The sequence below is a fragment of the Dendrobates tinctorius genome, unplaced genomic scaffold (assembly GCF_039654945.1).
Source record: "Dendrobates tinctorius isolate UK_male_01 unplaced genomic scaffold, ASM3965494v1 ptg000016l, whole genome shotgun sequence".
In the NCBI taxonomy this organism is placed as follows: Eukaryota; Metazoa; Chordata; class Amphibia; order Anura; family Dendrobatidae; genus Dendrobates; species Dendrobates tinctorius.
This window is the reverse complement of record NW_027361684.1, coordinates 46,797,669-46,822,829: the sequence shown is the minus strand read 5'-3', so window position 1 is coordinate 46,822,829 and position 25,161 is coordinate 46,797,669. Positions and strand designations below refer to the sequence as shown.

The following is a 25,161-nucleotide window of genomic DNA, read 5'->3' as shown; positions in this document are numbered from 1 at the left end:
TCCCAACTTTTACAGAACATCTTTATTGGTATTCTATCAAACATGAACAGTAAACGCATCCCCATAATTCTCTTCTGGTTTCTATTTGTTTGATGTAGGTGCAAAGACAATGTCCCTGTATATGCGGTGCACTCAGCGGCACAACCCTCCCCCAACTGCAGGGAAACCACAGTTTCAGCAACACAACAGGAAAATAAAACCAACGGAAGAGAAGACACAGACATCAACCCAATCTCTGCTCCAGCCCTTCTCTTGCAGTCACGTCTTAATGGCAGTGTCTCTGGATTTGTAAACCACACCACGGCTCTTGAGCTCACGTACAATACCTGTAAAAAAGTCAGACTGTCAGGGAGCAGGTGGAATACACAGATTCTGCCCGTAACAGGAAGTAACGCGACACAATCCACCCCTATAAAGAGAAACAATCCCAACCATACATTATATGTCCCCATAATGGCTTGTACGGGATCCAAAATACATAAGGACAGATCTGTCACCAGATTTCATAACACCAAATGCATACATTAAAATGCATCCCTTAATCCTGATGATGCCAGTGTACTTACTCTGCAAACAGCCCCCCCCCCCCCCATTCTGACATGATTTTCAAAATAAGCACACTGGCTTCATTAGGCCAAATAAATCTGTTTAACAACGTATGAAGTTTGTACTGTGAAATAAGTGACAGATTTAATATCAGGTGGGAAAACTTACGGGATGATACAGCCACTGTAACATGGATTTTCAAAGTAAGTACGTCATCCTAGAACAAGTCTAAGGTGTAATAATTTATGCTGTTTTTAATGTGAAATGTGGAGACTGATCTGCTTTATGATAGCTAATCATTGCATCTATTTATAGTAGAAATAATTGGCATTGAGCGGTGGGCATTGGCTCTGGTGGCCAGAACAATTACATAAACGGGAAATATCTTGTAATATAAGGTCTGTTCTATTGTGGCCGAATTTTTAAGTCCATGGTCTTACAACATCATAGCTTTATGGTGGTCTGTAGTGAGCGAGAGCAGGGGCAGCCAAATCTCAACTTCCGCAGCATTTACTGTACGTGAAGCAGCCCCTTTAAGCTTTATTACTTAGAAATCACGTTGTGAAACATTTACCTTGTGGAAGTCGTCCTGTGACAGACACTGCATACACCCCAGGTTTGAAGTTAGCTGAGTGGGAGAGAGAGCAAACCCTAAGTATATCAGATACATAATGAAAATACAGGATCCAATTCCTTATCCACTCAACTGATGAGCACTGCAGCTTTCACACAAAGTTGTATGATACAGATTGTCAAACAATTCCTCAGCTAAACAGCTGCCGAGCGGAAGCAGACTGATGGAAGTCATGTCGTAGCAATTTTGCTCCACTACCCGTACATGAATGTTAGAGTTGGGTCAGTATCCAACTCTCTGCTCAACGCAGGATTCACTAAACCATCTGTCCAGCCTCTGTTTGAAGACTTCCACTGACGGAGTACTCACCACCTCTCTTGGCAGCCTGTTCCCCTCACTGATCACTCTGTAAAAATGTTTTCTCTAACATAATTAAAACATTTTTTAATATAATATCTAAGCAATATCTAATCTAATCACAGCTTAACAGATTCATATTAGTTATCAGTACATATACAAAAAGTATATACAAAATTTAAGCAAAAATGTAGGCAGCACTTTAAAGAACAGATGATTTACGGTAATTGCCCGTGTGTAAAATGGCAACTTTTTGGCTCATAGACATCTGAGCCTTTGGCAAGCCATACTACAATGAAACGGATGTTGCTTGTTTTTCCTTTTTTAAAAAAGTATATACATCTTTATCTCAATTTATTTAGAAAGCCCATAGTGACAAACAACACCAGTTTGCATAATAATAATAATCTTTATTTTATATAGCGCTAACATATTCCGCAGCGCTTTACAGTTTTGCACACATCATCATCATTACTGTCCCCAATGGGGCTCACAATCTAAATTCCCTATCAGTAGGTCTTTGGAATGTGGGATGAAACCGGAGTACCGGGAGGAAACCCACCAAACATATAACTAACACATATAAACTAATAAAGGTAAAAAAAAGCAGCCACAATGTCTGTGCCAATAAGTCATTAGCTAGTTCGGCTGCACTGACTTCCTGGGGAGCTGGTAAACTTTAGATGCCGCAACCATGAAGCGCTGTAGCAACCATAACAGTGATGAGGAGCAGTTCAGACTGCGCAAGAATCTCTGGAAATAAATTATAGCCACATTGAGCTATGTGATAAAGAGCAGCGAGGAAAGTAATGGCAAGTAATCATCAACTATAGCTAACATTCATGACAAAAGCCAGCTTAACCACTTCTCTCAAAAGGACGTAAATATATGGGATCCGCATGTGCCGATGAAACTCAGTAACTAACCCTACTACACACTCGGCAGATTCCAGTTGTGTTAGGCCTGTTTCACACTTCAGTTGTTTGACGTCAGTCAAAATCCGCCGTTTTGCAAAAAAAAAACACGGATCCACCTTTTTTTAGCGGATCCGTTTTTTTTCCCCATTGACTTGCATTAGCGGCAGATTTTGATGGATGGTCATCCGTTTTTTGACGGATCCGTCATAATTTTGGAGTCCGCTGTCTGGAGTGGACAGACAATGAAATGTTTTTTTGTGTGCGTTAAAGCAGCGGATAGCAACGGATTCGCCAGTGTCTGCCATGTGTTATAATAATAAATTTTATTTCTATAGCACCGACATATTCCGCAGCACTTTACATTTCAGAGGAGACTTGTACAGACAAAAGACATTACAGCATAAAAATAATCACATAGATCATAACAGATACCAAGAGGAATGAGGGCCCTGCTCGCAAGCTTACAATCTATGAGGGAAAAAAGGGAGACACGAAAGGTGGGTGGTAACAGTTGCCCTGATTGTATGGACCAGCCATAATGTTAAGTGTGTAACAGTACAGACACAGAGGGCTAATGGATGTATAAAGCATGTGGGAACATGATGCGGGGAACCTGGTTATGGTAAAAACTTTTGGCTGTGCCACACAGGGATAGATTAGGTTAATGTGTTGAGGCGGTAGGCCAGTCTGAATAAGTGAGTTTTCAGGGCACGCTTAAAATTGTGGGGATTGGGGACTAATCGTATTGACCTGGGAAGTGCATTCCAAAGAATCGGCGCAGCACGTGTATAGTCTTGGAGACGGGAGTAGGAGGTTCTGATTATTGTGGATGCTAACCTCAGGTCATCAGCAGAACAGAGGGCGCGGATAGGATGGTATACGGAAACAAGGGAGGAGATGTAGGGTGGTGCTGAGCCATGGAGAGCTTTGTGGGTGAGGGTAATAAGTTTGTACTGGATTCTGGAGTGGATGGGTAGCCAGTGTAAAGACTGGCACAAGGTAGAGGCATCGGTGTAACGATTGGCGAGGAATATGATCCTGGCAGCAGCATTCAAGACAGATTGGAGGGGGGAGAGTTTGGTAAGAGGGAGACCGATTAGAAGAGAGTTACAATAGTCCAGACGAGAATGAATAAGAGAAACCGTAAGAGTTTTTGCGGAGTCAAAAGTAAGAAAAGGTCGAATTCTAGAAATGTTTTTGAGGTGCAGATGACAAGAGCGAGCCAGTGATCGTATGTGGGAGACAAAGGAAAGCACGGAGTCAAGTATGACCCCAAGACAACGGGCATATTGCTGTGGAGTAATAGTGGAACCACACACGGAAATGGCAATGTCGGGATGGTTTTTTAAGTAGTGGATGTATGATGGCATGCTTAAATGAGGAGGGAAAGATACCAGAAGAGAGAGAGAGGTTAAATATTTTAGTTAGGTGAGGGGTGACAGTAGGGGAAAGGGACTAGAGGAGATGTGACGGAAATGGGTCACTGGTGCAAGTGGTTGGGCAAGAAGATGCAAGGAGCCTGCTTACTTCTTCTTCTGTGACTGGTTCAAAATCAGAGAGTGAACTAGATGCAGTGGGGGAGGGAGGACAGTGCATGGTATGAGGTGATTGGGAGATAATTTCCTGTCGGATCTGGTCAATTTCATTTTCTTTGAAGTAATTGGCCAGATCGTCAGCTCGAAGCTCCGTGGTTGGGGCCTGTACTCTTGGGTTGAGTAGAGAATGAAAAGTGTCAAAGAGACGTTTAGGGTTATTGGACAGTGAGGTGATGAGGGTGTTGAAATAGGTTTGCTTTGAGAGAAGGGCAGTGTTATATGTTCGAAGCATAAACTTATAATGGATGAAATCTTCGGGTAGGTTAGATTTTCTCCACAAGCGTTCGGCGCACCTGGAGCACTGCTGCAGGAAACGTGTTTGCAGGGTGTGCCAGGGTTGTCGCTGTCTGTGTTGTGGTGTTCTATGTATAGGAGGTGCAAATTCATCCAGGGCACTTTGAAGTGTTTCATTGTAATGCTTCAATGCAGAATCGGGACATGAGAGGGAGGAGATAGGGGCCAATGAAGACTGCAAGTTCTCCATAAGTTTCTGGGTGTTAATGGCCTGTATGTTTCTATAAATATGGACAGTGGGGGAGACCTGAGCAGCCTGGCAGTCCTTGATAGAGAATGAAAGAAGATTGTGGTCAGAGAGTGGGAGAGGGGAGTTTGCAAAATCATCCACTGCACAAAGCCGAGAAAAGACCAAGTCGAGGGAGTTTCCGTCTTCATGCGTTGGAGAATTAGTAAGCTGCAAAAGGCCAAACGAGGAGGTTATAGATAAAAGGTGAGTAGCAGATGGGGAGAGGGGAAGAGCAATGGGGGATGTTGAAATCGCCCATGATGAGGGACGCCTATATTGGACGCCTATGGCGACGGATCCATTGCCAACCGTTAATTGACGGAATCCGCCAACGGATCGGCCTTTTTATACTGCGTATGCCCGGAAGAATTTCCTTTCATGCTATTTAACCCCAAAACCCGTTCTGGCAGCCAAAAAAAAAAATCTCCCTTTCCTTTTCCAGAGTCCTATTGCTTTAAATTTCAGTCATTGGTGGCAGAAACGGATCCGTCGAAAAACAGATCCGGTGCATCGGTTTGTTGTCAAACGGAAACGGATCCGTTTTTTACTCCTTGGCGGATTTCAACTGACGTCAAAAAACTCAAGTGTGAAACAGGCCTTACGGTATGTGCACACAACGCCTTTTTCAGGCGAAGAGCAGGGTGGAGATTGATGAAACACAAGCAGGTGGGAAGATGCTCTTAAAGGACTGTTTTCACAGATTGACTGTCCAAACCAAGTACAGGTGTTCGGTGCTTCATGGCGGAGCCAATCACCTTCTCACCTGCTTGATTTCCCACTATCTCCTCCTCCCCTCTTTGATTAACAGCTCCGTCTTCATAGAGCTTGAGAAGGGCAGAGAAATTATAACAAGCAGGTGGGAAGGTGTATATAAATGATTGGCCCTGCCATGATGCAACGAGCGCCTGTGCTTCATTCTGTGCTGACAGAGTCCTTTTAAGTATACGTTCCCATTTGGTTGTTTTCCATCTATCTCCACCCTTCTCTGGCTCTATGAAGACACAGCTGTCAATCAAAGTAGAGCGAGCGGTGGGAGGAGATTGAGCAAAAACAAGTAAATGGGAAAATGCACTTAAATGTTCGACCATGCCAAGGGTGCAACGAGCACCTGTACTTGGATTGTACAGTAATTCTGTGCGGACAGTCATTTACATGGAACGGCTGTCTGTGTGAGAGTGCCAATGGATGTCTAAGAAACATGGAAACTAGGGAGGAGCGGACCCGTGGAAGGTCAAGTTCTGGTACTGGACCCCAACTTTATTCCAAAGTTCAGTTTGGGTACTAGAACTGTAGCCAAATCTCACTAAGTACAATGTGAACTCTCTCTCTCTCCTCTTTATCCTCAGACTGAAGCCAGTGTTCAGCATTTAGCCTCAGATTAATTGTCCAGTACGAACTCCAAACATCTCTATTGGAAACGAATTTACACTAAACACTTGCAATACTGAAGTAAATAAGTTTAAAAAAAAAAAAAAAAAAAAAAAAAAAAAAAGTAAAAAATAAGTAAATATGCAAAAAATGAAATCACTCCCTTTTAAAAAAAATATTTTTTTTTTGGTTATCGCCAGCTCAGTAATGCCATCCCATACACTGCTATGTGCACAGCGCTGTATTACTGATCTGTAATGCTATCCCATACACTGCTATGTGCACGCCACTGTATTACTGATCTGTAATGCTATCCCATACACTGCTGTGTGCACGCCACTGTATTACTGATCTGTAATGCTATCCTATACACTGCTATGTGCACGCCACTGTATTACTGATCTGTAATGCTATCCCATACACTGCTGTGTGCACACCACTGTATTACTGATCTGTAATGCTATCCCATACATTGCTGTGTGCACGCCACTGTATTACTGATCTGTAATGCTTTCCCATACACTGCTGTGTGCACACAGCCGTATTACTGATCTGTAATGCTAGCCCATACACTGCAGTATGCACACAGCCGTATTACTGATCTGTAATGCTATACAGTTCACTGCTGTGTGCACAGCGCTGTATTACTGATCTGTAATGCTAGCCCATACACTGTCGTGTGCACACAGCCGTATTACTGATCTGTAATGCTATACAGTTCACTGCTGTGTGCACAGCGCTGTATTACTGATCTGTAATGCTATCCCATACACTGATGTGTGCACACAGCCGTATTACTGACCTGTAATGCTAGCCCATACTCTGCTATGTGCACACAGCCGTATTACTGATCTGCAATGCTATACAGTTCACTGCTGTGTGCACAGCGCTGTACTACTCATCTGTAATGCTAGCCCATACATTGTTGTGTGCACTCAGCCGTATTACTGATCTGTAATGCTACAGTTCACTGCTGTGTGCACAGCGCTGCATTACTGATCTGTAATGCTAGCCCAGACACTGCAGTGTGCACACAGCCGTATTACTGATCTGTAATGCTAGCCCAGACACTGCAGTGTGCACACAGCCGTATTACTGACCTGTAATGCTAGCCCATACTCTGCTATGTGCACACAGCCGTATTACTGACCTGTAATGCTAGCCCATACTCTGCTATGTGCACACAGCCGTATTACTGATCTGCAATGCTATACAGTTCACTGCTGTGTGCACAGCGCTGTACTACTGATCTGTAATGCTAGCCCATACACTGTTGTGTGCACACAGCCGTATTACTGATCTGTAATGCTACAGTTCACTGCTGTGTGCACAGCGCTGCATTACTGATCTGTAATGCTAGCCCAGACACTGCAGTGTGCACACAGCCGTATTACTGATCTGTAATGCTAGCCCAGACACTGCAGTGTGCACACAGCCGTATTACTGATCTGCAATGCTAGCCCATACACTGCAGTGTGCACACAGCCGTATTACTAATCTGTAATGCTATACAGTTCACTGCTGTGTGCACAGGGCTGTATTACTGATCTGTAATGCTAGCCCATACACTGCAGTTTGCACACAGCCGTATTACTGATCTGTATTTCCAGTGTGAAAGGAAAGGAGAAAAAGTATTCTCAGTCATTATATGGCAGCATCAGGACTCTTGACACAAGGTATTTCTATTGTGCCAGAACGGAATTCACACAATGGGGACATTTAGCTACATTGGTGTAAAAGAAAAGTAGCTCATAGCAACCAATCAAATTTCAGTTTTCATTTTTGAATGTGTCTAATCAATGACTGTCATGATTTGCAGCTGTGCATGCAAAAAAGGCTGCTCCAAGACCCCGAGGCCTCTTTGATATTTTCTTCAGGGTTTACATACAAAAAAAAAAAACAACATGAAAAATGCAAGAAAAATTACAAGTAATTGGGTGTATTTTTCTTATTTTGTTAAGGTGTTTTTCGCTGAATATCTGCAAATCCTATAAAAACATGGGAGATTTTGAAAAAAAAGCAAAAAAAAAGCAACTTAGTCTATTTACATATCCACCTGAAATACTAATACACAGTTCTTCCCAAGCTTCTAGCAAATGTATTGTGGTACTCACTTATTCTCTGCCACTTTGACACCCAGCTATCATCAGGACTCATCATAGCAACAATCCTGTATGTATAAAATAAATAGATATAAATTCAGACAAATGTAAATCTCATACACTCAAATTAGTGTGGAGTAAAGCAGGAAATTGTGCAAGACTGATGTAGAAGCAAAGTATTATCAGACATGGATCAGACATGGAGGTTGATTGCCTATTTTTGCATCGCTTCTTTCATTTTAGAGCCTTGTTTTCTCTCACATGTTAGGCAAGTTCAGAGCTTAGTGGGCATTCCTGTGAAGCACTTCTCCTTTCAGTGCTCTAGATGATATATGGCATGGGGGTTGGGTTACTGCAGTTTGTTATAGCATAGACCATATTGTGCCTCCAGAGAATAAACTACATACATATTTCTGAGCACTGCATGAGCAAGGAGTCTCCATGATCATGGGTTCAATGCCTCCATAGTGTAACAATCTCTCTATCCATATGCAAAGGGAGAAAACTTCCATCAGTGACTGGAGGATGAAAGTCAGCAGGGTTAAAGAGGTTATCCCACTACATTTACACTGATGGCCTATCCTTAGGACATCCGTCACTGGCACCCCCGACGATCAGCTGATATTGGAGTTAGCGGCTGACAGTTCTTACTTGCGGAGCTGCCCGTCTACTTGTAGTGGCCAGGGTTTGGTACTGCACATCCGCCTCCTAGTGAAATCAACAGAAGGCAGATGTGCAGTACCCTGCATCAGCCACTACAAGTAGATGGCCAGCTCCGCAAGCATTTCCAGCCAGCGGCTGCTGCCACCAACAACAGCTGATCTGTGGGGGTACTGGGTGTCGGACTCCAGCCAGACATTGATGACTTATCCTAAGGATGGGCCATCAGAGTAAAAGCAGTGGACAACCTTTTTAACCTTGAAGGGGTTTTCCACTTTCAAAAAACTAGACCTCAATTTCTCTAAAATAACAATCAAAGCAGGTACTTACCCTCCCAAGGTCTTGGGCCGTCACATTGACATGAGTGCATTAACGATGTAGCTAGCCAATGACTGAGCTTAGCCACTGTGCTAAGGTACAGGGAACATGCTGCTGAGCTCAGAGATTGGCAACAGAGAAGGTGACGCCATTACTGCAGCCAAACCACCAAGACCCAAGTAGCAGCATAGAACCAGTCCTGGAATCAGGGAGAATGAGTACCGGCTCTGATTATTTTATGAAAAAGCCTCCAAAGGTACACAGCACATAAGGTACATAGCCATAAATCAAAATTTATCTCATAGCATTATGTGGCATACAGTTATGCTATGTGCTACACATGGACCAAATCATTAGACATCTTCCTTGAATTAAATAAAAACAGAGGAAGAAACCGAGAAAGAAAACCGGTAATACTCTTTTGTAGAGTCCACGACAGCACCCACTGAGAGAGGGGATCCGGCCCTAGGAACAGGAAACCTACAGAGATAAATAGGGCGGTCCCCCTCGCTCCCTCAGTTTGGATTACAGAGAACAACGGAGGAACCGCCATACATGTTTTAGTCCATTTGTTTCGACAATTTATCCATCCTTATGTATATATATACACTTCTATGCTTGCTATAGCTATCTACATATTAATTCTTAATTCTAACTTCCACCACCAAGGAGAACCACTTGTGAAATCTTACGGGCAGGAAGTGAGCGGGTGCTGTCGTGGACTCTACAAAAGAGTATTACCGGTAAGTAATCCGGTTTTTCCTCTTTGCCACGACAGCACCCACTGAGAGATTTTCAGAGATAATCACCTGGGAGGGCACACCGTGTTAAGGACAGATCTACCAAAGGTCAAATCCTCTGTAGAGGACAAATCTAGTCTATAGTGACTATAGAAGGTAGATGGAGAAGACCAGGTTGCAGCCTTACATATTTGTTCAATTGGGACGTTCGCCCTCTCGGCCCAGGAGGATCATATGGCTCTGGTACAGTGCGCCTTAATACCCTGTGGAGGGTCTTCTCCTTTTGCCGAATATGCCATCGTGATCGCGTCTCTGATCCACCTGGACAGCGTGCCCCTCGTAACTCTAGACCCCTTCTTATTACCCTGGAAGGAGACAAAAAGAGACCTACTCTGCCTCCAGGGCCCGGCCCTATCTAGGTAGGCTAGCACAGCTCTCCTTACGTCCAAGGTGTGATATTTAACCTCCTCTTGCGTTGTTGGGTTCTCGTTGAAGGAGGGTAGGCATATCTCTTGAGACCTCTAGTAGCCCGTTTGGGAAGATAAGACGGGTCCGTTCTTAATACTAGTCTGTCCTGGGTTACTGACAGGAACGGGGGATCTACCGATAGGGCGTGGAGATCGCTTAGTCTTCTTGCCGATACTATGGCTACCAGCAGAGCGGTTTTTAATGAAAGGCATTTCATTGATGCCGAATTCATGGGCTCGAACGGGGCTTGCGTGAAGGCATCCAAGACGAGGCTAAGGTCCCATGTTGGTAACTGAGGAATGTGAACTGGATCTGACCGCTGACAGGCTGAAATGTACCGGGTCACCCACTTATTACTTGCCACATTGTGGTTAAGCAAGGCTCCTAGGGCCGACACATGGACCTTCAGAATATTTACTGAGAGCCTCAATTCTTGGCCCTTCTGAAGGAATTCTAGAATGGCCGTAATGGGTACTTCACCGGACAATCCTACTGGGTGAAAGGCCAGGAATTTCCTCCACACCTTAGCGTAGATCTTTGTTGTGGATTCCTTCCTACTTTGTAGAAGGGTATTAATCAGGTTTTTTGAGAAGCCTCTCCGCTTCAATAGCTCCCTTTCAAATTCCAGGCCGCTAGGCGCAGGGCTTTGACCTGTGGATGATAACAGGGTCCCTGCGAGAGAAGGTCCTGGTGTAGCGGCAGAATCCATTGGTCGGTTACTGACATGGCTCTCAGCCATAAGAACCACGGCCTCTTGGGCCAAAACGGGGCTATCAAGAAGACCCTCGCCTTCTCCTGTCTTATTTTCCTGACCACTGTTGGTAACAGAACCATTGGAGGGAAGGCATAGGCTTGCCGGAATGTCCAGGATGCTTGGAGGGCATCTAGTATGTCTGGGTTGTCTGCTCTTTAGAGAGAAGCAAACTTTTTTACCCGCCTGTTGGCTCTGGTCGCGAACAGGTCTATTTCTGGTCTGCCCCATTTCGCCGCTATCATCTCGAAGATGTGCCGGCTGAGGACCCACTCGCCCTGATATAAAGTTTGGCGGCTGAGATAGTCTGCTCGAGAATTGTCCACTCCTCTTATGTGGAGTGCAGATAAGGAGTGAAGATGCACTTCGGCCATCTCTAAGATTTTTTCCGCGATAGACATCAATGGTCCTGATCGCGTACCTCCTTACCGGTTTATATATGCGGTGGTATTATCTGATTGGATCCTCACATTGGTTCCTCTTAGCTGCGGGAGAAATTCAGATATAGCATAATAAATTGCTATTAGTTCCTTTACATTGGAGGAGCTTTCTGCTTCATGCTCCAACCACTGGCCCTGCACCATCTCCTCCTCTAGATGGGCCCCCACCCTGAGGGGCTAGCGTCCGTGGTAACTACCCTAGAGGGAGTAACCCACCACTGAACTCCCCTTGATAAATTGCTATGGTCCAACCACCAACCCAGGGAGTTAATTACTTCGGGCGATAGGGACATTCTCCCTTCCAACCGTCCTCCTAGTCTATCTCCTGCAGAATAGTCCACTGCAATCTTCTGGAGTGGAATTGGGCCCATTGCACTGCCGAATACCCTGTCTCAATGATATTGTGGGTTTCTCAGCAATTCTCCGTATCTTACTATGGCCTGCGCCTTAGTGTTTGGGAAAAAGCATTTCTGACTTACAGAGTCTACTTGGAGGCCCAGGAAAATCTGACAGGTTACCGGTGGCACCCTGGACTTTTCCCAGTTGATCAGCCAACCTAGTGTCTGTAGGGATGAGACAATATCAACTATTCTTTTTTCACATTGGGAGACAGTTTCTTACTATAAGCAGGTCATCCAAGTAAGGAACCACAAGGGTGTCATTCAGCCTTATATATGACATCACCTCCAACATCAATTTGGTAATGCGTCCGTCCCGCTCCAACAGGGGGGGGCTGCCCCATAAACCAGTGAGCCTCGGCACTCCTTACCACGGCCTCACCTGCATTACCAGCCATGGGGGGAACCTTCTCTCCGCCCGACGCTGCCTCCAGTCCTGGGGCCCCTGCTGCTCATATTATGCATACGAGCAGCTACCAGACCAGGCATCCTCTTCTGCAGGTTCCCTTCTAGGAACAGGAAACCAAACTGAAGGAGCGAGGGGGACCGCCCTATTTATCTCTCTGTAGGTTTCTTGTTCCTAGGGGCGGATCCCCTCTCTCAGTGGGTGCTGTCGTGGCGAAGAGGAAAAGTCCAAAATTGAGGTGAATAAGTAGATTTTATGTAAATAGAACAATTGTGGTAAGGGTGTGGGGGTAACACCAGAAAAAACTGGACACGTCACAAGGGACAAAAAAAAAAAGATATGAACAATGTGTTATAAAAAAGTAGAATAGTAAAAAAATTGGTAAAAAGTAGCAACAAGGAAATAACAGCAGAAGATTGGAAAGTAGGAGATAAATAATGCTGTGCCTCTGTGCAAAGTTGCAACTGTTACGTCCAGAAGATTACAACATCTAAAATGGATATCCAGGCATGTCAGTGACACTGAAACACGCGTCGGGGTGGGCACATCCAAGGAACACACTGCACAAACCCAAGGGATTTATGGAGTATTTATTCTTTAACCATGGTAATCAATGTTATTATGACCTGAAAATAGGTGTTTGATCAAACCTATTTACTCTCTGCACAAGCACTTCATGTATATTTGTCTTGGTCTCTCACTTTATCTTTATATGCCTTGATATACTCATTATTACTATATATTTTATTTGCATTGCTCCATTTCAGCGGCACTTAGATATCCATTGTATAAGTTGTAATTTTCTGGACGAAACAGTTGCAAAGAGGCACAGCATTATTTATCTCATACATTCTAATCTTTTACTGTTATTTCCTTGCTGCTACCTTTTACCAATTTTTACTATTCTACTTTTTTATAACACATTGTGCATATCTTTTTTGTCCCTTGTGATGTGTCCATTTTTTGCTGGTGCTCCCCTTACCACACTGGTCTATGCTATGTACATAATAAAATTTATTTATTCACCTCAATTTTGGACTTTTGTTCTCAGTTTCTTCCTCTGTTTCTCTGATTATTTTACGTATTTGAAACAAATAGAAAGCACTTTAAAGAGAATCTCAGCAAAAAAATGTTATCAGCTCATTCTTTCCAAGTACATATGTAATGTAGTGTAGGTGTATTAAAACTACCGACTGTCTTCCCTGGATTCCAGCATCCTCCTAATCTTTGCCGTCTCACATAAGGACTGCTCTGTAGGCGGGTGCAATTCCCACCAATGTAAGCCTATGGAGCCTTCGGTGTGCGATCTGGCGAACCTGACTTGTACTCACATTACCCAAAAGACCTATGCGACAGTGGAAATCAGGGAATATGGAGATTGGTAAGTATTGTAATGAGCCTACACTGTCCTACGTTATCAATTAGCGAATAACGCATTTGCTAGGAATGCTTCTATAACTAATGAAACCAAAGACTACAACACATATCAGTGGGAGGACTCCAGCATCAGCTCACTATTTTTCACGTATGATTTTATGAAATCTACAACTTGACAATAAGTGACACAGCTATGAGCAAGAGGTCTGTCTCTACATAATGCTGCCTTCACATTTAAAGGATCAGTGGGAATGTTTCCTGTGGATAGATGATAAAGGGGAATTAAAGTTAAGAAAATCATGATCAAAGAGACATACCCATCAAAAGAGGAGCTTGTACAGTCATACACCATCTCCCTATTGCCCTTCATCTGTAAGTAGGCATCACAGTTATCACAGCCATCATATTCAAACTGGTCAATTGTCTGCAAAAGGAATGAACGTATAGTTAGAAATATAACAACCTGTCAACATAGTACTTGTGAAAATGCTGAGACATGAGAAATGTTCTCCAGAGGCAGGCAGGTGAAGCGTTAACATTCTGCCTCTAATTCTGGCTTCCAAAAGACAGTCATCTCTGGTCTATATACACATGCTATAGACAAACAGGATAACATGTGCAGCAATATTTAAAAGAGAAAAAACAAAAAAAAAAAAGGTTTGCTCTGGGTCCTTGGATGAAATTCCAAACTTTATTCCATAGCACTCAAAATAAAGAAACCACAAAAAAGGAATTGGCGCCGCATTTCGATGGAATTCCTGCGATATTAATCAGAATTTGATTTCCTCCTTAGATTAATAGCATTTCTTAATCAACCTACTGTAAAGGATGCACCTTAACAATTATGATACCAAACAGCTGTCACGACCGAAGTCCTAGGGACGCAACACTGATGCAGAAAACGCCAACAAAATATAGTATAAAATCATTCAGTATTGAAATAGGTCAAAAATAATAAACAATTAAAAAGCAATATTGCCTCAATGGGCAGCTCTAGGTACAAAACCACCATATAGAAACAATGTTGTATAGTAGTAGATGTCTAGGCAACATGCTTCCTCAGGGGGCATGTGAGGAAGCAGGGTGAAACGTGTGTTGGTGCTCGGATCTGCACTGGGTAAGTCCATGGTTCCTATTATCCTCCACTGCCTATGTGCTTAAGAGTCTAATTTGCTCATTATAACTGTCAATGCAGGTAATATTGTTCCCCTTTACTTTATTTTATGTAGCGATACTTTGATCTTTTAGCACTGTGCACTTTTTGAGATCTATGAATATTTGTTGCTGACTGGTAAATCTCTGCTAGAGACAGCGGATGTCTGTGATATGTGTTTACGTTGACTGGCACTTGGTACTCGCTTGAAGGGTAGATGGTTTCTACAACTTTGGCATTTTTCACCCCCAGCACATGAGGGCTAATACAGCAGCTGAGATCACCTTAACGCTTTATGGATGTATGTAACTAATAGACCTTGTGGTCTTTAGCACGCAGTTACAGTGGGGAAAAAAAGTATTTAGTCAGTCAGCAATAGTGCAAGTTCCACCACTTAAAAAGATGAGAGGCGTCTGTAATTTACATCATAGGTAGACCTCAACTATGGGAGACAAACTGAGAAAAAAAAATCCAGAAGATCACATTGTCTGTTTTGTTTTCATTTTATTTGCATATTATGGTGGAAAATAAGTATTTGGTCAGAAACAAAATTTCATCTCAATACTTTGTGATATATCCTTTGTTGGCAATGACAGAGGTCAAACGTTTTCTGTAAGTCTTCACAAGGTTGCCACACACTGTTGTTGGTATGTTGGCCCATTCCTCCATGCAGATCTCCTCTAGAGCATTAATGTTTTTGGCTTTTCGCTTGGCAACACGGACTTTCAACTCCCTCCAAAGGTTTTCTATAGGGTTGAGATCTGGAGACTGGCTAGGCCACTCCAGGACCTTGAAATGCTTCTTACGAAGCCACTCCTTCGTTGCCCTGGCGGTGTGCTTTGGATCATTGTCATGTTGAAAGACCCAGCCACGTTTCAGCTTCAATGCCCTTGCTGATGGAAGGAGGTTTGCACTCAAAATCTCACGATACATGGCCCCATTCATTCTTTCATGTACCCGGATCAGTCGTCCTGGCCCCTTTGCAGAGAAACAGCCCCAAAGCATGATGTTTCCACCACCATGCTTTACAGTAGATATGGTGTTTGATGGATGCAACTCAGTATTCTTTTTCCTCCAAACACGACAAGTTGTGTTTCTACCAAACAGTTCCAGTTTGGTTTCATCAGACCATAGGACATTTTCCCAAAACTCCTCTGGATCATCCAAATGCTCTCTAGCAAACTTCAGACGGGCCCGGACATGTACAGACTTAAGCAGTGGGACACGTCTGGCACTGCAGGATCTGAGACCATGGTGGCGTAGTGTGTTACTTATGGTAGGCCTTGTTACATTGGTCCCAGCTCTCTGCAGTTCATTCACTAGGTCCCCCCGCGTGGTTCTGGGATTTTTGCTCACCGTTCTTGTGATCATTCTGACCCCACGGGGTGGGATTTTGCGTGGAGCACCAGATCGAGGGAGATTATCAGTGGTCTTGTATATCTTCCATTTTCTAATTATTGCTCCCACAGTTGATTTCTTCACTCCAAGCTGGTTGGCTATTGCAGATTCAGTCTTCCCAGCCTGGTGCAGGGCTACAATTTTGTTTCTGGTGTCCTTTGACAGCTCTTTGGTCTTCACCATAGTGGAGTTTGGAGTCAGACTGTTTGAGGGTGTGCACAGGTGTCTTTTTATACTGATAACAAGTTTAAACAGGTGCCATTACTATAGGTAATGAGTGGAGGAAAGAGGAGACTCTTAAAGAAGAAGTTACAGGTCTGTGAGAGGCAGAAATCTTGATTGCTTGTTTCTGACCAAATACTTATTTTCCACCATAATATGCAAATAAAATGAAAACAAAACAGACAATGTGATTTTCTGGATTTTTTTTTCTCAGTTTGTCTCCCATAGTTGAGGTCTACCTATGATGTAAATTACAGACGCCTCTCATCTTTTTAAGTGGTGGAACTTGCACTATTGCTGACTGACTAAATACTTTTTTTCCCCACTGTACCTTACACTAGTTATGCTTTCTAGAGTTGCTAGTTTGGGGGACCAAAAAATTACATATTGCCAAAAATCTACTACTATACGACATTGCTTATATATGGTGGTGTTCCTTTCCTAGTGCTGCCCAATGAGGCAATCTTGCTTTTTAATTATTTTACACATATTTCAATAATGATTTTATACAATATTTTGTTGGCGTTATCTGCACCAGTGCTGCGCCTCTAGGACTTTGGTCCATGTGAGCCGCTTCGATTTCCTCCTTACCTGTAATGCTTATAAGCTAAAAGGAAGTGTTCACGTATTTTTCTATTCCAATTTATACATAGGACCTTTCATGACATGTGATTGACACAGCGGCGTATGATTGGTATAAGAGCATTATGTGTACAGAGGAAGTCATGCCCGGATTAAGATCGCAAGAATATGATTGAAACGCGTCGCTTTATCCGCTCTTGTGGTTTCTCTAATGTGAGTGCAATGGAATTTTAATAATTACTAAATAAAGCTTGTAATTTTATCCAAGGAGCTGGAACGAACCTTTACCCTTTATGCTGCTGCACACATTTGATCAAGACGGAGTTCTATGCACCTGGAATATTTGGGTATTTTTGCTGAGCTGGCAGTATACCTTTTATAATAAGCAGGTTAACACGATCTACAGCTGGACAGGGCCTGTAAGTATGGATGCAGACTTTAGGACACACAATTTTTGTCTTTCCATTTCCACATTGTGAAAGCTAACCCCTTTTGAATGAGGCTAGACAGGCAATACAAATGACACAAACTAACAAGGACTCCTGTCTCCCAGGACACCTCATCAGCACCGCGGTCGCATGGCAGAGAAGCCACTGGGGTGCCAGAACACCTCATCGGCACCGCGATCGCATGCCAGAGAAGCCACTGGGGTGCCAGGACAGCTCATCAGCACCGCGGTCGCATGGCAGAGGAGCTGCTGGGGTGCCAGGACACCTCATCAGCACCGGCGGTCGCATGGCAGAGGAGCCGCTGGGGTGCAAGGATGCCTCATCGGCATTGCTGCCGCATGACAGAGGAGCCGCTGGGGTGCCAGGACAACTCATTAGCACCGCGGTCGCATGGCAGAGAAGCTGCTGGGGTGTGAGGAGGCCTCATCAGCACCGCGGTCACATGGCAGAGAAGCTGCTGGGGTGTGAGGAGGCCTCATCAGCACTGCGGTCACATGGCAGAGAAGCTGCTGGGGTGCGACGAGCCCTCATCAGCACCGCGGTCACATGGCAGAAGAGCCGCTGGAGTGCCAGGATGCCTTATCAGCACCGGTCGCATGGCAGAGGAGCCGCTGGGGTGCCAGGATGCCTCATCAGCACCGCGGTCAAATGGCAGAGGAGCCACAGGGGTGCCAGGAGGCCTCATCAGCACCGCGGTCTCATGGCAGAGGAGCCGCTGGGGTGCCAGGAGGCCTCATCAGCACCGCGGTCACAAGGCAGAGGAGCCGCTGAGGTGCCAGGAGGCCTCATCAGCACCGCGGTCGCATGGCAGAGGAGCCGCTGGGGTGCCAGGACGCCTCATCAGCACCGCGGTCACAAGGCAGAGGAGCCGCTGGGGTGCCAGGATGCCTCATCAGCACCGCGGTCGCATGGCAGAGGAGCCGCTGGGGTGCCAGGACGCCTCATCAGCAACGCGGTCGCATGGCAGAGGAGCCGCTGGGGTGCCAGGACGCCTCATCAGCAACGCGGTCGCATGGCAGAGGAGCCGCTGGGGTGCCAGGACGCCTCATCAGCAACGCGGTCACAAGGCAGAGGAGCCGCTGGGGTGCCAGGACGCCTCATCAGCACCGCGGTCACAAGGCAGAGGAGCCGCTGGGGTGCCAGGACGCCTCATCAGCACCGCGGTCACAAGGCAGAGGAGCTGCTGGGGTGCCAGGACGCCTCATCAGCACCGCGGTCACAAGGCAGAGGAGCCGCTGGGGTGCCAGGACGCCTCATCAGCACCGCGGTCGCATGGCAGAGGAGCCGCTGGGGTGTCAGGACACCTCATCAGCACCACGGTCGCATGGCAGAGGAGCCGCTGGGGTGCCAGGACGCCTCATCAGCACTATCGCTCACGGTTTTGCTATACAGCTGAGCCATGACTATACTCAGCTAATAGGACACAACCTGGGACGTGAACAGTCTGCTGCAATAAGTAGCAGCACACATAAATACAGCAGGAAGCACAGCAGAACAGTATGTTACTGGGGCCAACACATCCCCTCTATCCCAATGGTGGCAGGATGCCCACAGATCACACATTCGGGTTAAGTCATCAGCCCTGGAAAATTAGAGGTCACGTGACTTAGAAAGCACCTCCCTGAGTAGGGCGCTCTCCGGCACGCACACCAGCAGCGCTGACATATGTAATGCAGACACTCAGAGGACAGCGGGCACACGGAGCCTCCTCTGTATTCACACAGCACCACAAATCCATACTGGAGCCGCTCACCTTCACCAACGAGCACAATAAACACGCTCTCAGGTGCCTCAAATCTTTCGGAACCGTTTCCAACGCCATCACTGCCCAACCGGAAACACGTCACCGCTATCACAGGAATTGTAACGGCATTTTACAGAAGACGGGACGTCTCTATGGTGTCAGGCTGAGGCCGCTCTACATCAGCTCCAGGAACTCTATTGTCTGCACAGCTGCCCGCGCTGTGAGCCGTCACGTGGGCCCGTGGGGTGACCGCGGCTGGTGACTAATGTCAGCTCTGTGGCGGCTGCAGAGACAGGACGTGTGCAGTGTGTAATGGCGGCCAGGTGCCAAGAGAGGACTGCAGTCTGTGACTCATACACACGGCTGCGTTATGGCCCTGTCTTGTACGGTGCTGTAATAGGGCTTCTGTGCATGAGGCTTGTACTGCTGTCTGGAAATGCAGGAAAAAGTAGGCAGTCTCCCAGAAGGAGCAAACTTCCCGAGTACAGCATAAGGGCGCAGTCAGGCGGCCATATAACGTGACCGTGCCATGTATTCTACACAGCTGCCATACTGGGGTCAGAGCCGCCGGCCAGTCCGTGCTCTGCAATTGTCATCGTTATTTTATCGGGTCAGCTTGTTATACTGTATGGAGCAATATATGGGGCTCATTATACTGTGTGGAGCAATATATGGGGCTCATTATACTGTATGGAGCAATATATGGGGCTCATTATTCTGTGTGGAGCAATATGTGGGGCTCATTATACTGTATGGAGCAATATATGGGGCTCATTATACTGTATGGAGCAATATATGGGGCTCTTTATACTGTATGGAGCAATATATGGGGCTCATTATACTGTATGGAGCAATATATGGGGCTCATACTGTATGGAGCACTATATGGGGCTCATTATTCTGTGTGGAGCAATATATGGGGCTCATTATTCTGTGTGGAGCAATATATGAGGCTCATTATTCTGTGTGGAGCAATATATGGGGCTCATTATACTGTATGGAGCAATATATGGGGCTCATTACTCTGTGGAGCAATATATGAGGCTCATTATACTGTATGGAGCAATATATGGGGCTCATTCTGTATGGAGCAATATATGGGGCTCATTCTGTATGGAGCAATATATGGGGCTCATACTGTATGGAGCAATATATGGGGCTCATTACTCTGTGTGGAGCAATATATGGGGCTCATTATTCTGTGTGGAGCAATATATGGGGCTCATTATTCTGTGTGGAGCAATATATGGGGCTCATTATACTGTATGGAGCAATATATGGGGCTCATACTGTATGGAGCAATATATGGGGCTCATTATACTGTATGGAGCAATATATGGGGCTCATTATTCTGTGTGGAGCAATATATGAGGCTCATTATTCTGTGTGGAGCAATATATGGGGCTCATTCTGTATGGAGCAATACACTGTGTTCCAAATTATTATGCAAAAAGAGATTAGGAGTGATAAGGTTGGAATTTTTTTGTTTGTCATTTAAACTCATTGATGGTGATGTGTGTCAGGGCTCTTTATATCACAGAAAGCAATTGCAGATACCTGTGCAAATTAGTTTGGCAGGTGTGTCCAAATAAAGGCAAGACTACTTAAGAAGGCTGTTCCACATTATTAAGCAGCCTACATTTTTTGACAAAATGGGAAAGGAAAAGGATGTGTCAGCTGCTGAGAAGCAACAAATTGTGGAGTATTTAGGTCAAGGCATGACTACAGCCAACATTGTCAGCGTGATCATCGCACAATCAAGAAGTATGTAGCTGATTCCCAACACACACGTGTGCGTGCTAAGGAAAAATTGAGGACTCTTTCCAACAGGCAATTGCGTCAGGTTAAAAGAGCAGCTGCAAAAATGCCTTGTCATAGCAGCAGACAAGTTTTTGAAGCTGCTGGTGCCTCCAATGTCCCCCGAACAACAAGATGCAGGGTCCTTCAGAGGTTTGCAGCTGTGCGTAAGCCATCCTGTCGACCACCTCTGTCCACTGCACACAAGCAGAAACGGCTCCAGTGGGCCAAACAATACATAAAGACTGACTTCCAAACTGTTTTGTTCACCGATGAGTGCCGTGCAACGCTCGATGGTCCAGATGGATGGAGTGGAGGATGGCTGGTTGATGGACACCCCATGAAAACACGGCTAAGGCGCCAACAAGGAGGAGGTGGAGTAATGTTTTGGGCTGGAATCATGGGGAGAGAGATTGTTGGCCCCTTTAGGATCCCTGAAGGGTAAAGATGAACTCCATAATCTATGTGGAGTTTCTAAAACAGCACTTCCTGCCATGGTTCAAGAGGAAGACCCTGCTTTCCACAGCAAGGTCATTTTCATGCATGATAATGCACCGTCTCATGCTGCAAATAACACATCTGCATCTCTGGCTGCTATGGGCATAAAAGAGGACAAACTTATGGTGTGGCCACCATCTTCCCCTGACCTCAACCCCATTGAGAACCTCTGGAGCATCATCAAAAGGAGTGTCTATGATGGCGGGAGGCAGTTCACATCTAAGCAACAGCTCTGGGAGGGTATTCTGTCCACATGCAAAACAATTGAAGCACAAACCATCCAAAAACTGACAAATTCAATGGACGAGAGAGTTCAGAAGCTTCTTTCCAACAAGGGGTCCTATGTGCAAATGTAACATCACCTAGAATAAAGTTTTGACTTGAAAACTGTTTGATTTCATTTTGTAATAAGCTAATAATGCTTATAATTTCACAATTGACCATTTTTTTGTTCAAAATAAAAAGATTGAAAACTCTGCTGTGCATAATAATTTAGAACATGCATTTTGAGTGTTTCTTATTTTTAAAAATATACTGTCTTCATAGGCAGTTTGTTCAAAAACATTGCAATTATACTAGAATAGTAGATGACTGGAAAATAACAATGACTGCAATTCATATAGGTAATTTAGAGGAAATATGTTTTGCATAATAATTTGGAACACAGTGTATATGGGGCTCATTGTACTGTATGGAGCAATATATGGGGCTCATTCTGTATGGCGCAATCTGTGGGGCTCATTATTCTGGATGGAGCAATATATGGGGCTCATTATAGAGTATGGAGCAATATATGGGGCTCATTATACTGTATGAAGCAATCTGTGGGGCTCATTCTGTATGGCGCAATCTGTGGGGCTCATTATTCTGGATGGAGCAATATATGGGGCTCATTATACTGTATGGAGCAATATATGGGGCTCATTATACTGTATGGAGCAATATATGGGGCTCATTATACTGTATGGAGCAATATATGAGGCTCAGTATACTGTATGGAGCAGTATATGGGGCTTATACTGTATGGAGCAATATATGGGGCTCATTATACTGTATGGAGCAATATATGAGGCTCATTATACTGTATGGAGCAATACTGTATATGAGGCTCATTCTGTATGGAGCAATATATGGGGCTCATTATTCTGTGTGGAGCAATATATGGGGCTCATACTGTATGGAGCAATATATGGGTCTCATTATACTGTATGGAGCAATATAGGGCTCATTCTGTGTGGAGCAATATATGGGGCTCATACTGTATGGAGCAATATATGGGGCTCATACTGTATGGAGCAATATGTGGAGCTCATTATACTGTATGGAGCAATATATGGGGCTCATTCTGTATGGCGCAATCTGTGGGGCTCATTATTCTGTATGGAGCAATATATGGGGCTCATGATGTATGGCGCAATCTGTGGGGCTCATTATTCTGTATGGAGCAATATATGGGGCTCATTATACTGTATGGAGCAATATATGGGTCTCTGTTGTGAGTTCTTTTTCCCCTTCACCATTGAGGTCTGATGAACTCCCTCTTCTGGTGAAGGAAGATAGTGAGGTTGATTACCAAGCACCTGAGCTGGATGATGATGACTGGGTGACGGGAATTGCTGACTGGATATAAGGCAGCCGACGCCCTTCTGCCTTGCTGGTGATTTCCCTGAGGGATTCTAGGAGACCAGTCTGATTCCTGCTCCTCAAAAGCTAAGTTTTCTGCTCTGCTTTTTGCATTTATGTTTTGGTTTTGTTTTGCCTTGTTTTTCTGGATTTCTGCCATTCCCTGCTGGGGTGAGCTGAATTCCTTTTTGCTCTGTCTTCAGAAAATACCTGAGTACTGATATAGTCTTTTTGAAGCCTAGCGTCTTCAGGGCTTTTTTCCCTATCAGTCTGTTGGCTCTTGTTTTGATAGGGTTTTGGCGGATTGCAGACAGCAGTTTTTCTATCCTGTCCTATTTAGTTAGGCTGAGCAAATGATGGGGCCCAAGCTATCTTTCTTTCTGTGTGAGTGTTTTTTCATCTTGCTTCACCGTCATTATATGTTGGGGGCTGCCTATTGCTTTGGGGTCTGCTCTGGGGCAGTTTAGATTTCCCTTTCTGTCTTTAGGCTATTTAGTTCTCAGGCTGTGATCGAGGGGTCTAGGGCACCGTAGGAACCCCCCACGGCTACTGCTAGTTGTTGATAGGTTCAGGGGTCTGCAATCCGATAGCTGCCAACTTTTCTGGTTTTCTGGACTTAGCTAGTATTTCTGTTTTTGCCTCCTACGGTGACTCATTCATAACAGGGCTCATTCTGTATGGAACAATATATGAGGCTCATTATACTGTATGTAGCAATATATGAGGCTCATTATTCTGTATGGAGCAGTATATGGGGCTCATTATTCTGTATGGAGCAGTATATGGGGCTCATTATTCTGTATGTAGCACTATATGGGGCTCATTCTGTATGGAGCAATATATGGGGCTCATTATACTGTATGGAGAAATATATGGGGCTCATTATACTGTATGGAGAAATATATGGGGCTCATTATACTGTATGGAGAAATATATGGGGCTCATTATACTGTATGGAGAAATATATGGGGCTCATTATACTGTATGGAGAAATATATGGGGCTCATTATACTGTATGGAGAAATATATGGGGCTCATTATACTGTATGGAGAAATATATGGGGCTCATTATACTGTATGGAGCAATATATGGGGCTCATTATACTGTATGGAGCAATATATGGGGCTCATTATACTGTATGGAGCAATATATGGGGCTCATTATACTGTATGGAGCAATATATGGGGCTTATTCTGTATGGGGCTCATTATACTGTATGGAGCAACATATGAGGCTCATTATTCTGTATGGAGTAATATATTGAAGTCAGGTTTCTGAATTTCAGGTTCTGTTCACATTTGTCTGTTTCTGAGAGCCAGTCTGTGGGACTCCACAAATCCCTGCTGCATGGTGTCCCCCAGGCTTGGAGTTCTTTTCACAGTTGTGACCTTATAGCTCCTATATAACAATCCTGACCGAGTGTAGGAATATTATCTGTCTTCCATCAAAGATCACATACTCCTAAGAAATACTGCATTGAGTTTTGGCTCTGGGCCATTGATTCAGAGTTGAATGACTAGGCCTTTCGCCATCAGTTTCATATTGGACTTTTTGACCAAAACAAGGACACCTTGGTACAGCTTCCTTCTCCTGACTCCTTTCATACAGCAATGCCCATGGCCATCCATCTGGATATTTGGTAGTGAAAATGCAGACAGGAACTCACTACTGATTTTGCACCTTCACCTAAGGGTATGTTCCCATGGTCAGTAAACGCTGGATGCTGCATATATCTGGAGCGTCCAACTCCCAGCTGCCAGATGTTACAGCATAGTGGATGGGATTTCAAGAAATCCCATGTCCACTATGCGTGCACCAACGCCCGCGGATTACCTGAGGAGACAGACATGCAGCGCATCTCTCCACACCACAGCATGTCTATTTATCTTGCGGAGTCAGGTGATAAAAGTTCCCCATTGTTCCCTTCGGTGCAGTTTCCTATGGTCAGATTCCACTGATCAATAAGTTATCACCAACCTAACCTGTGAACTGGTGATAACTTGTTTTCACCAAAGAACACCGTTAATGTACAGTAAACTACCATAATTGTACATCCCAGTTACAGTATGTGCACAGTAGATGTGTAAGAGCTGCCTGTGTTTTCCAGTCGATGCTCCACTATAAGGCCGGGGTCACACTTGTGAGTGTGATGCG

At 44.7% G+C, this 25,161-nt stretch overlaps 1 protein-coding gene across 1 annotated transcript; it reads right to left on the bottom strand.

Moving 5' to 3' along the window:
• Nucleotides 1-3: 3 nt before the first annotated feature.
• Nucleotides 4-19,256, bottom strand: SUPT4H1 (SPT4 homolog, DSIF elongation factor subunit). The gene is made up of 5 exons (XM_073565796.1): nucleotides 19,098-19,256; nucleotides 13,858-13,964; nucleotides 7,995-8,050; nucleotides 1,121-1,174; nucleotides 4-326 (listed from the first exon to the last, which is right to left on the bottom strand). Exons 1-5 carry the CDS (start codon nucleotides 19,164-19,166, stop codon nucleotides 259-261), a joined length of 354 nt encoding a protein of 117 aa, XP_073421897.1. The 5' UTR covers nucleotides 19,167-19,256; the 3' UTR covers nucleotides 4-258.
• Between the last annotated feature and the right edge of the window lie 5,905 nt (nucleotides 19,257-25,161).